The sequence below is a fragment of the Lichenostomus cassidix genome, chromosome 2 (genome assembly GCF_008360975.1).
Source record: "Lichenostomus cassidix isolate B80296 chromosome 2, HeHo_3.0, whole genome shotgun sequence".
NCBI classification, from domain to species: domain Eukaryota; kingdom Metazoa; phylum Chordata; class Aves; order Passeriformes; family Meliphagidae; genus Lichenostomus; species Lichenostomus cassidix.
The window spans coordinates 33,258,283-33,271,838 of NC_139482.1; the positions used below are offsets into that span (position 1 = coordinate 33,258,283).

At 36.6% G+C, this 13,556-nt stretch overlaps 1 protein-coding gene across 2 annotated transcripts in view; it reads right to left on the bottom strand.

Annotated features, from left to right (window-relative positions):
- SKAP2 (src kinase associated phosphoprotein 2) overlaps positions 1–13,556 on the bottom strand; it is a 119,787-nt gene that overhangs the window by 95,178 nt on the left and 11,053 nt on the right. The window contains exons 3-4 of one of the 2 annotated variants that reach the window (XM_085050973.1): positions 12,686–12,711; positions 2,282–2,386 (exon numbers count right to left, since the gene is read on the bottom strand). In XM_085050973.1, coding sequence (XP_084907099.1) covers positions 2,282–2,386; positions 12,686–12,711 — 131 coding nt within the window. The remainder of the gene's footprint in view (positions 1–2,281; positions 2,387–12,685; positions 12,712–13,556) is intronic. The other variant, XM_085050974.1, reaches the window with a different exon arrangement.

Sequence of the window (13,556 nt, forward strand, 5' to 3'; positions counted from 1 at the left end):
TTTTTAGCAGAAAACATATATAAAAGGTTTTATAAATTAGGAATGGACTCAAATAAAAATCACCTCAATTTGGTAACCCATAGATAGGGCACTCCGTTAATGCTGAGAGCCTTGATCCTACACAAATCAGGTTTTAGATCTGTACAGAGCCCTGCTTGACTAGTCTAGTAATTATGTAAGCATAAACATCTACCTTACAGACCCAGTTTCTTGAGTAGGATTTAAATATTGAATATTAACAGGCTGCTAAAAAACAAAAATACAGTATTAACCTTCAACAAACCCACTCATGCCTATTAGAACTGAAACAAATGGCACCTCTGGGGATCAATCCACCTCTTATAAGAATTTCCCCACATACATTTTCATACATAGGCTAGGTGGCTAGACGGGAATGATGGATTATATATGTTAAAATCAAATGGTCTTAGAATGACAAGCTGGACCTTCAAAGAGAAAAAGAGGAAGACTGTTTACTTCAATAAATGAAGTACTTACAGATCAGAATTTACCACTTTCTCTCAAATTTTCCTTGTGCTGTACTCCCACTACGTAAATTAAAGAGTATTTATCATAAAATACAGAAAGACCAGCGAGGTAAAATCACCTCAAATATAAAAGAATCACACCATCTATATTTCTACCTAAACTGGTACAAATTAGTCAAGATATTTTTGAGCAGCTATTATACCTACTATCATAACTTCCAAAATAGGCTAAAAATTAATCACCCATCTGTACAAACTCATATAGTACTTCACATACACTTGCCTCAGCATTCTTCAGCCATTCATTATTTAGGTTCATGAACATTATCACTTTTCTCTTGATTAACTGTTTTGAAACAATTCTATAATCATATCTCCTATTAAATAGTCATGTAATTTTGTCACATACCCTTTATGCAATCAGTACCATGTTATTAAGTTACAATTAGAAATAATGATTAGATTATGTTTGTAAGCAAAAATAAATACATGGAAAGTTGCATTCATCTGTAGTTTTGAAAATTAGCTTGGGTTTTCTAAAAGCCATATTCAATTTCACTGATAATTACATTTCAACCAGAGAGCAAAAAGGCCTGGTTTTACTTTTTTTAATAGAAGGTCACACTGCCAACATGCAATAAGCTCAATATTAAAAAAAAAAAAAGTGTGATTATTATTGTTATACATTTTACAGAGTTCTGGACATAAAAAGAAAATGCATTATTCTGAATCAGTGGTTAGAAGGTTTATCACTTATGCATGTACTTGACTTATCCCTGTTCTGCAATAGACATAATTTTATACCTCATAAAAGCAATTTATGTTTCCAAAGGGAATAATCTGGATAATATAAAATGTGGAGTGCTACATTGCAGGAAGCATATTTTCATTCAGCAATTGTATTTCGAGATGGAGCTGCACAGTTTGATCATCATATCATGTCAGAAAACATCATTCACTAGTAACTCTACCTAACTTCTAGTGCCACAAATTAATATACATTGTTAATTTAGTTGTACATATACTTAATTTACTGCCATATATTATCCATATAAGGTGTTTATATTATGTATACAATAAACTAATCTCAAAAATATGGACACTATGCTGAAGCAAGCTTGTTAACTGTTGAAATATTAAATTGTTCATGTCTTCAGAACAGTCACATTTAGCATTAAACTTAATGAATACAAAATAAAACAACATCGAAAACAGCTATGGAGCGTAGACTTTTTTTTAAATGCAAACCCAAATTCAAAATTTATGTAACAAAAACATTGTACAAAAGACTGTCTTAATGGAAGGAAACACTGTAGGAATAATTAATTTAATATTTTATGAACCTATTCTGCATGGAGTTTGCAGAAAAATATCAATCACATAAACTGTTTCATTATTTATTAGATAAATAATACAGTAAGCCATTAAGTAGCACAATAAAATTAAGCAAGAATCTGATAATGTTGAATTAACAAACAATTTGTTACTACAAATATTCACACTGTTTTAGCCACTGATCTATCTTTAAAAACATATGCATCTACAGAAAATGCTTTATCAAAAACTGTGAGTTTAGAAACACTATGTAAATGTGAGACAGCTTCACTATGCTCTAGGACCACTAGAGAGAGCTCTTCAGTTCCTTTAAAGGTTCTTGTGAAGGTAAGAAAAGTGTCCAGCTGCGCTGCTTATCTGTTTTCCAACACTAACATTCACATCACGAGGATCCGATTACATCAGTTCATAGCAAACTGGCAAATCTAGTACATTCTAAGGTAAACAGTGTCACGTACCATCAGAAGGGGCTTCATCCTCTTTATCATATCGGTCAGATGCTATTGAGACGCTATCAGGAGGCGAAGAAAGAGAGTTCTCAGACTCTTCCTCATCTTCCAGCTCTGTAAAAGTCAAAATACATTGCTAGTTAAATAGTCTATGACACAAACACACAGAATAGAAGTATTTATGATAGTAAGGTAGGGTAAGGAGGGTATTAATTCCTATTTGGAACTGAAAAAATCTTATTTCTCATAGATACTCGCAGGCTCCAGCGCAGCTGTGAGCGATGCCATTCTAGGGCTACCTTCTGACCCGATGTGTAAATGCTGCTGGAGCAGTTTCCCTAAACATTGTCATATAATGAACCTGCTCCCAGCACTGCACAGCTGGCAGCTTCTCACAATGGGGGAAAGAAACACCACAGCAAAGAGGCAGGAAAGAGAAAACACTGGCAGAAGGAAAAAAGGAGAGCATCAGGCTCCAAATTTCTGCCTGTCCTAGCGTGGGATGGAGCAGCAGCAACTTCCCTCCCAGGAAATGCCAAACTACTACTGGCAGCAGTTTGTTGACCTCTGCCCACTTTCACTTTTCTTCACTCTAATTAGGCACTGCTTTGCAAAATTGTGTGTATTCCTCCCATGAAACTCAAAGTGGAATCGCCGTCTGGCACCACTTGGTATGAACCTGTGGCTTAATGCAGATTCTGTTAATGAATTTCTTGCCCAACTGAGAGCCCCACTACAACAGATACAAAATCTACATTATCAGCTAACCTAATGCACTCTGATCAGTGTCATGCATAAGCATGAAGGTCTGGGAAAGATATAGTGAAATCAATATTAGTCAAGGCTTTCACCTAATTAGGCAGAATTTAACTTCTGCTTCCCGAAACTCAGTATACTTTCTCAGATATGTTTAATACATCTAGGCAAAGAAGAGGGGGAAAAAATAGCAAACTACATTGCTCCTAAAAAAACATCATCAAGTCTTGGTGAAGGAGAAAAACTAAATATGACAAAAATCACCAGACTAGAATCATAAAGTTGATGCTCCAACAGATCAAATGGCCCTCAAATTTCTTGAAAACCATGTAACACTAAACTGTTCAAGGATTGCCTTTTGGTATATACATACACAAAAAGCTTTCCAGAGACCTCCAAATATCCTTCTCTATTTATGTTTTTCCTTTTGGAGCACTGGATTGGAAAACCAATTTCTAAGAATCCAAAATACACCCATGCATAATGAAAATACTCTTCTCTACTGACACAGGTATTGCATTCATCAGTAGGACTTGCCTAGCCATGGCTGAGTTTAACCCCCTCCCATCTAATAACAGAAATACACAGAAAATTCAGAGACCATGTCCAGAAAGCACCATGGCTGTTTGTAAATAACAGCAAGTTTTCCATGCAGTTAAAACAACAAAGCCTGATATTTGCTTTGCTGGAGTTCTTTTACATTCAAAGGTTGTCAAATACCAGCTTGGTTTTCCCTTCATTGATTCAGTATGCTTTTTTTTTGGGAAACCTTCCTTCCAAGCTCTCCCATGCCATTTAACAACTGCTCTGAATCTGAAGCTGACTCCAACCTATTTTTGACACAGCCCTCTTCCAGTAGCACGCCAGTCATCGTGTTAATCTGATCAAAATATTTGCACTTCATCACACCTGCCAAACCAATTGAAAGTAAATTATTTCTCTCTAGGATTCACCCCTTCCTCCAAACAGAAAAACACAGAGCAGATAGCACATGAACAGAAAATATTATGCCATATTTATAACCAGCATGATCATCTTTCACATTTAGATGCCAGAGACCAGTTGCCTGTCTCTCTTTGCCTATATATATCTTTATTAGATGATACACTCCATATAAAAAGAGCAAACACAATATTCACAACCTATACAGTGGCAAAAGTTGTTCCACTGTTTTTCTGTCCTAAACTTTTACTAGTACTAGAATACATAGAATATATGTGTATATGTAGGCCCTGGTTGTCAATCAAAAATGTCCTCTTATCAGCTATGTATAAACATGTTATCGTTTAACTTTCATGAAAGTGCCACCTGAAATTTCAAATATTAGGCTGTATTTCTAGAAGAAAATAATTCCACAAACACCACACTCCAGAACATATAATTCATGGGCTGAATGGCAAACCTTAGCATATTTGAATGAATAACACTTGTGGATGACAAGTAGGTGAGTACATATGTAGAAAGAACATCTCCAGAGGATTTTGCCCCAGCCAGCAATACATAATCTCTTATATAAGTTTGCATAGCTGAACTGTTACCTTGCTCTTTCACTAAGTCACCATACTACCATTTTCCAATTATGCTTAGGATTTCAAATTCAGTAAACATTTGTGTTTTACTTTCATATAAAGCCAGATGACCTAGGAACAGGGACTTTTTAGTACATACATACATATTCAGGGCATACCATACACCAATCCTAGATTGTGCTGGTTTTGGCTTGGATAGACTTAATTATTTTCACAGTAGCTGGTATCAGGCTATGTTTTGGAATTGTGCTAAAAGCACTGTTGGTAAAACATGTATGTTTTAGTTACTGCTGAGCAGTGCTTACAGCATCAAGACCTTTTCTTCTTCTCACACCACCCCACCAGTGAGTGGGCTGGGGGTGCACAAGAAGCTGGGAGGGGACACTGCTGGGATGGCTGATCCCAACTGACCAAAGGGATATTCCATACCACATGATGCCACGCTCCGCATACGAAGCTGGGGGAAAAAAAGGAAGTGGGGGACATTTAGAGTGATGATGCTTGTCTTTTTAAGCCCCTGTTACTTGTGATGGAGTCCTGCTTTCCTGGAAGTGGCTGAACACCTGCCTACACATGGCAAGTGATCATTAATTCTTTATTACGTTTTGCTTGTGTGTGCAGCTTTTGCTTTACCTATTATATCAACTTTATATCAACCCATGAGTTTTCTCACTTTTACCCTTCTGATTATCCCCTCTATCCCACTGGGGGCAAATGAGTGAGGGACTGTGTGGGGCTTTGTTGCCATCTGGCATTAAAACTACGACACAGTTATATACTGCAGTTGAAACGACAAAAACTGTGGCAACACTGAATGTAGATTTATTTTAAAAAGTATCTGTTCTGTGTCTAAAATATCCAAATTCAAAATAATCTTAAAACAAAATAGTAAAAAAAAAAATATTGAGAGTATTATGAAGAAAGAAATTACACACTCAGGGCTTTATAATTTTCAAAACAATCTGTAGATACAAAATCCTAAACGAGGGTTGAAGACTTCCATGAAAAAAAAAAAGCCCTCACTGAGAAAGGATTTACATATTTGTTCTGATTGTCTATGTCATACAATACTACATTTAGGTACCCACGCCTACATGAAAAATATGGAGAATAGGTGGCAGACTCTAGATAGAGGTACAAGCAACCTGCACTCATGCAGGACTAGATTAAACTAAAAAATCCTCCTTTTTTACTTTAAATAAAAATAGTGGCAAATAAATAATAGTTTTCGTACATTTATACTATACACTGAAAAATGCAATTCTTAAATCATCTAATTTGTACAGAAGAATTGCAGGCATTTCAATAGTAAAGCTCTGGAGCTTTAACAGGCAACATTTCACAATGTGCTTAGGCACTGACATAAAAGAAGGACTACTTTCTGGTATCAACACTGGGGTTTTGCCTCCTAGTGCTATGAGGGTTAAAACATACCTTAGAACTGTACACTATTAATATATAAAGATATTGCTCCTGACAGTTCACAGAGAGGCTTCCTGTTGATCCTATGCTGTCTCCTACGTTCCCACTCAGTGTAATCTCTACCCTTTCTCCACTATCAACGTGTTGCACTGCAGTTTATACTCCACCTATGGAGTAAGAGCAGAAAGAATTGCATTTGAAGCTCCATGTGTTACTCCTTGAACAGTCAGAGGAGTCAGTGCTGAGCAGCAGAAACCACTATTCTCTTCAGGTGCCAAGTATCTAAAAATACACCCAAAAAGCATCAATAAATTAAAGAAAAGCATTCAACTTGCACTTATGTAATAGAAAACCGAACTACAAAGCAACAATGGGCATCAGGTAAATGTATCCAATACAATTTGCAGGCATAATTGAAAGCATTGCTGCCTAATCAAACATCTAAAAGCAAAGCATGCTCAAACAAAATGTCTATAGACTCATTAGTTGGCAGCCATTCCATTACAATCACACATAATGTCAGTAGTGCCTTGAACCCATGCCAATGACAACAGCATAAATTTTGCATCTCATTTCTATGGTCATAAAATTAATGACCAGTTTAAAAATACTTCTTTGCAAAAGTTATTGCCTAAAGAAATGACATGAATGTGTCCCTGTTATGCAGCCACAAGTATAATTATGGAGTTGATGCTCATTAATACAGTTTCTTGTTTCCCCAGAATAACATATGATCTACCTGGAAGTTGGGGAAAAATGGATTAATTAATGGTAGATATTTAATAGTCACAATAACAAAAATATGTACATGAATGGACTCTACCCTTCAGTTTCTGCAACTTAAACTAATCTCTTACAGGTTTGAGAGCAGAATCAATATTTTATGATGTCTATAAAAAAAATATATATACTATGTCATTTCTTATTAAATGCTACCTTTTCCATTACAGCTTATTTATTGATTCAGGAAATAATGCCTACCAAAGGGTAAGTTTACCACTTAGGAATGGAGCATAAAACAAACTCTCTTCATTGTAACAAGGGCTGTACTTCAGTTCCTACCCCCGGTTCTGAAGACTTCCAACAAATGTAGTAAGTGCAAGATCAATATAATGAATAGGACCATATTACATTACACAGAATCCAGCATAAAAAAAATCCAGACTTCACTTTTCCCCCAAGAATTCATTTTCTTCTGCAACAGTGAGATTATAGTAATGAATTCCTAAGCATTAAAGATACTGCTTCCACCACTTAATCTAAAAAAGAGCAAGCAAGATGTTTCAGCCAATGCCTCTGAAAGAGACTTGCTAGCTCACATCCTCAGATAACTAAACACTTTCAATTTATTTCTAAAAATGTCTAGACAGAATGATGCATTAAAACTGCTCAAGTATAAGAGAAATAAAACAACTCACGAAAATAAAAAGACATATAGGTCAAACCACTCTGCTTCTTGCCATTTCAGAAGGTCCCAAGTCACAGCAGGTTGAAATCAGTTCCTCCTGTCCAATCTCTGCAGCAGTAAGAACCCACCAAACAAAGGACTGGATGAAGCCATCAAGCAGGTCAAGCAAGGTTCTCACTCCACAGTTTTTCATAAGAACAAGCAGACAAAGCTGCTTTAAAGGTGGCAGGGGTATACTTTAGCCCCATGATAAGGGCAGATCATATTTTTAAGATGCTACTGACCCAATCCACCAGCCACTCTGCAAGACTGGATTCTTCTGACAACCACTTTTTCAATGCATGCTTTGCCATGCAATGGGCTCCAACACACTCATTCCTAAAGGGCCTTCTAGGGTCCCCTATTAACATGATGATTTTTAATGGCTTGTTTTGCAAAGGTCAAGTAGAAACTCTTTAGCAGCTACTTCTTAAAAGTACTAAAACAACATTAAGTTTGCAAGCAAATACACTTCAAGCAAGAAAAGCAACTGCAACTTTTACTGGCTGAGTTGCCTCTCATTCTTACTATGCATATTAGGACAAGATAATTTTGTGCTGCACTGGTGGCTGCATCTCGTGTTACTTGAAATTGCACTTGGCATGGGCACTTCACAGATAACAGCTGCGTGTAGCTCAAAGGGACAACACAGTGACTTGCCTACAGTGAAACCTCCCAGACTTCCAGGATAGAGCGATATTTGGCACACTTTTAATGCATTTGATGGTCTCTTCAGAAATACATCATGATCCTCAAAGGACTGGGTAACAACTAAGCCAGATCTTTGCCATTTATGGTTAAATACTAGCGATGTATTTATGCTCTTGACTAAAAAGTTCAAGTGTGCTAAAATATAGATCTTGCATGCGCATGCGGATCTGGTGACCACAAGATACTGACTCCCTTTCTCAAGTCCAAAAAGACTCCTACCTGCTGCAACTTCCTGAAAAAGAGTGTACAGAGGGGAAAAAAATTAAAAGGAAATATCACCTCTATACAAAAACAAAAACCCCCAAAAAACAACAAAAAATACAAACTCTTTCCATGTAGTGCTATTCTAATAGCTTGACTATTTCCATGAAGCAGAGGTCTCAAGCTCCAGACACACTGTGCTCTGCCAAGAGCCAGAGGCATCTGAGTCATCTAAAGATTTCCTACAGGTGCTCCCAATAACTACACAGAGAATAACACGGATCCTCTAGAGACACAAATTTACCCTCTATTACACTACAGTGAAGTAAAAACAAAAGTGGACCATCACCAGTTTTTATCAGAGTGAAAAATGCTGGTTAGAAAATTTTGTGTCATATTTTTCTGCATAATTTAGTTCTTTTTATGTTAGTTTCTGCAGATCAGATACAAGGCACACTGAATGCTTCATGGGGAACTGGTTCTGCAAATTCCCATAGCATGACTCGATTTGGCCAGTACTTTTGGTGTCTCACTTTCAACACTGAGCCAAAATATTTTGTGAAAAGTGATTAAAAATATATATTTTACTAAAATAAATGCATAGAACAGATGACAAGTGAACTTCAAACACAAATACAGTTTCTAGAGCTTAGAGTGCTTCTGCCAACTTTAGCACTATTTTTAGCATAAATTGAAAACAAGGCTCTTTTAACTAAACATTTTGGCAGTCACAGTATTGATTCAATTCATCTCAAAAGAGAGAAATGCCAAAAACTGTATTAAGTCAGAATCTTTAACAAAGTTCAGACTTTTATACCCTTAGTGGAATATTAGCCTTATAAAAATTAATCCAATTTGTATGCAAATTATCTTCATTTTCAAGTTTCTTCCCAATTCTAAGATCTAGAACAGGTCGCTGAATGTGACTACAGCTTTTTAGTTTTGCTTAAACTGCTTACGTAAAGAGTCAGACATTTCAAATTAAAAGAAAAAAGACAGCAGTGTCTAAGTGAAAGATATTTCTACAGAGTTCTTCAATTTAAGAACAAACTATATATAAAAATGTCTAATAACTTAATAAAAATAAAATTTCAGGAAGAATCCGTGGATTGGATATATATTTTTGATCATAAGAACAATATGGACTTTCTTTATCCATAAATCAACAACACACTTAACTGTAAAAGTCAGTGTTAAATCAGGTAACACATCATACATGAGAATTAAATATTTTCCAATACAATTAATTTTGTCTTTCACTTTAACGTGTACCCACTTCTCCTAAAAAGTTTCCTTTTCTTTTCAGTCTATATAGACACAAAAATGCTTCTGTCAGTGTATTTACTGACCTGACAGACAGCACCAGCAGGCTTCTTCTTCAGAGGATGCAAATCCTCAAATTCATCAGTCTGGTTGCAAAGAAGTATGCATGCACTTACTGAGAGATATGTGCATCGATGATAATAGTTTTAAGGAGCCTGGTTCTACTTGTACACATGTTCTTCAATTATTTTTTTACTTCTATTCTTTGAAATGTCCTTGCTTTATCCTTATGGAAGACAGGATTCTGTATGCTATTGGCCAAAGCCCATAAAACAAGAGTTTACAAATAGCTTAGTGAAACCAGCTAGTGACTATACGCAAAGTCAGTGGAATTTCAAGAACCTTCAGTGATGAGAGAGAGTGGAGTGAAAAGTATGCCCACAACACATACTTGTGAACAACTCACAAGCTGATGGAGACCCTGTTTTGAGAGACCAGAGTCAAGTATCATTATGTCCTACAGGAAATACATTAATTTTGAAAGTGTTAGTCCACTTCTTTCAGCCTCCAAAAATCCTTCTGGATACCTCTGAAAGGATGACAGGTCACAACTTACAAGGTTCTTGAAAATAGCTGATGTAGTATAATAACTATTATACCAAAATAACATACCATGACAGTATGAACCAATCTTCACCTTCCCTTTCAGCTACAACAGAGATTATTTTATTTACAGTTTAAAAATGAAGTAACTGCTACCACAAAACCAAGAACGTAAATATGGAGTTTAAATACATACAGTAGTTTTTATTCTTCCTGGTTTGTTTCAGTGTAGTTTCCACAGTTCTGCTCCCACCACTCCTTTTTTTCCTGTAAGGTATTACCTTTCTTTCACCTTATATGTTGAGATACTTCTTCTTTCTCTGGAGGGGGTGGAACTGACCATCACTGCCTTCTGAGTTTTCAATACTTTCCAAATTTTCCATTTTTCAAATGTCTAGGTGTGCATGGAGGTATGAAAATCGGCACAAAAGTTGACCTCCCTCAGCTGCTGCCACTGCTTTGTTATGCTAGGAGCTGGCCAAGAATATGCTTATCTCCATGTGGGTCCTTTGTTCTACACCTACAAAAGTCACGCCTAATTTGTACAGTCCTAAAGTAAGAATGACACGACCAAATAAAGTTTAGCTCACACTTGTTGAACTCTGGAACTTATACCAGCAACTCATACCAATGAATCACATTCCCTCAAATATTTTGCAAGTAAGTGCAGGCTCTTATTTCTCATAATTTTTTTATATTCCTGCATGCAGCAAATGCACAGTAATTTGAAGAAATATATCTTTGCTTGCACAAAACAATGGTATAACTTTCTTTTCATTGAAAAATACATAAAACTAAGGTGTATTTGTAAGCTTCACCATATATACATAGTTCTACGACCTGAACCAGAGATATATCATGAGAATTTTAAAAAAGGCAATATATCCTTAAGAATCAAATGCACTCTAATAAAAATACTGACTGAATATCATTTTCGCAGAAATCAGAGCAAGTTATGCAGTAACAATTACAGACTACATAAATCAAATCATCCATTTTGCTAGAGATAATGAAATCTCTTTTTTGCTAATAATTTGTTGAATTGGAAAAGAAATTCTGAATCACATTACCAATGAAGAAAGTAAATAGACTAGAATTTTCTTGACCTTCAAATTAAGCAAAGCAGTAAATGCAAACTCTGTTCTTTGTAGGCAACTCTTATGCTTATTACAGAGTCAGAGCCTCAGGAAGTTATTAAATCTTCAAAAACATGCTCTCCCTAAGTCTCATAGATTTGCAATGAAACAGCCGTCCCACCTAATTTCACATTAGTAATTTCCTTAATAAAATAATATTTTACTTTCCCACACTCAGTTCTATCGGACAGCAAGGAGAAGAGGAAAACGACATTTTGTCTTCTGTAACAGTGCTGAGGTGCAATAAAAAAATTAGCAAATTATTATAAATTGTAAATAATATAATTTTTAAACACTCACATCGTTGGAGTTTACAAAATCTTGGCAATCTTTGGGAAGTTTCAAGTTGCACTGTCCCCTTCAGTTGAACTGTTATGGCTGCATAACTTGATTTAAACAGGCACAAGAAATGCATGAACTTGTTGTGCCTTGTTATAACATTACTTGCCTAATATGACTTACATATTTTCACTTTCTCAGGAGGCACACTGTAGCCTACACATTTGAACCTCCTTGTCCAGAAACAGACAGTTCTTCAATCACTGCAAAAAGTGAAGCTTTGCACGGGCTTTTTTGACCTCGCACTGTGACCCTCATACCAGCATCCACAGGCTATAGGTCATGACCTCAAGAATTAGCATCATGGAAATAAGAGCCCTTCCAGGTTTAGTTACAGAACAGAACACTGTAGCAACAAACCCCTCAGTCTTCTCTAAACTGAACTCTGCAGCTTTGTTTAAACTCCACTAGAAGACAATAGATAACCCACACTTCAGTTTTCATTACTCGCACACTAAATCATCTCCTCTCCAGCTAAAGGTCTGAGCTCCCACTGCACTACGAAAACATTCATTCAGTGCGGATCGAAAGCCAATATCATATTGCCACGAGATGATCCTATTAAAAGGTTAAAGAAACATCACTATGGAATTGAAGACTTTTGCAACGTTAAGAAAAAAGGCTGAAATAAGAAAACCCTGTTAAAATTTTATCTCCTAAGCAGGCTACTTTGCATACACTTCCTCTGGAGAAGAAAAAAAACACATCACACGGTCTTTCGCAAGGCTGCGCTACCGCTAATAAAGCTCCATATATTTTTAATTTATAATAAATAAGCTCCATGACAAGCTCCATTATATATTAAATCCCGAAGTACATTCCCAGACTACTGTTTCCATCAGCGAGCGCTCCGTGATGTGTTCAGCGCCGGGAGCAGGACCCGGCGGATCCGCGCTCCCCGGGCAGCTGTTCCCCGTGTGCCGCAGCAGGGGGCGCCAGCGCCCTCGGCCTCGCCGCACTGGGAAACACCGCGGCGCGAACAGCGGGAATAGGGCAGCAGACTCACCTTTCTCCGGGAATTCCTGGGGATAGCTGTAGGAAAAGAAGAAGAAAAGATATCATAAAGCAACGCGCACTTGGAAAAGCACGGTACGAGGACATGGCACAGAACAACAGCCAGTTTTCAACAAGTTTTGCCGTTGAAACTTAGCGCTTGTATGTTTTCCTTGAAAATTCTGAAGTCTTTGGCTTAAATTATTTACTCAGTTTTCCTGTTGCCTTTGCAGCTGAGAGAACCCCCAGTTACTTCAAGAAAGACTTGAACAAAACCAAATCCAGACTGAGCAGCCTTTTCTAGGAACATACATTTATTCAGACATCTTAAGGTAGAAAAACACACAAAAGCATCTTTAATTTTAGTAAACCTTCTAAATGTTAATATACTTCTAAAAGTTTTGTGCACAAGTGAAACCATTAAGCATATTTTAAAACAAACCAGTAGTTCAACAGGAAAAGGAAAAAAAAGTCACAAATAGTGCGTACAGCTGCAGTAAATTTGCAGAAATATGAATGGAAACGCATTAATAATTAACCAGAAATGTAAAAGCTAATGCATGCCTAAATAAAAATTCCTTTTCAGATAAGGAGATCTCAACTTATATAACGCCTAGAAAACCCCAAAAGGTTTATCTTCCCAGAGGGAAAACATACTTTTATATATTGTTTCTTAAGAGCTAAATCTTGGTATTTCAGAAACAAAAATAATCGCAGGATGCAGTTTGATGATACAGACATTATCTGGACAGAGTTATGTAGAATGCTTCTTGAGTGCCAGTCACGGGCTGTGAACTAACTGGCAAATAAAATGCAGCTGCCAATGTCATCTTTATGAACAATAAGCATTAGTAAGGGTACCAGGTTAGTCAATAAGGAGATGC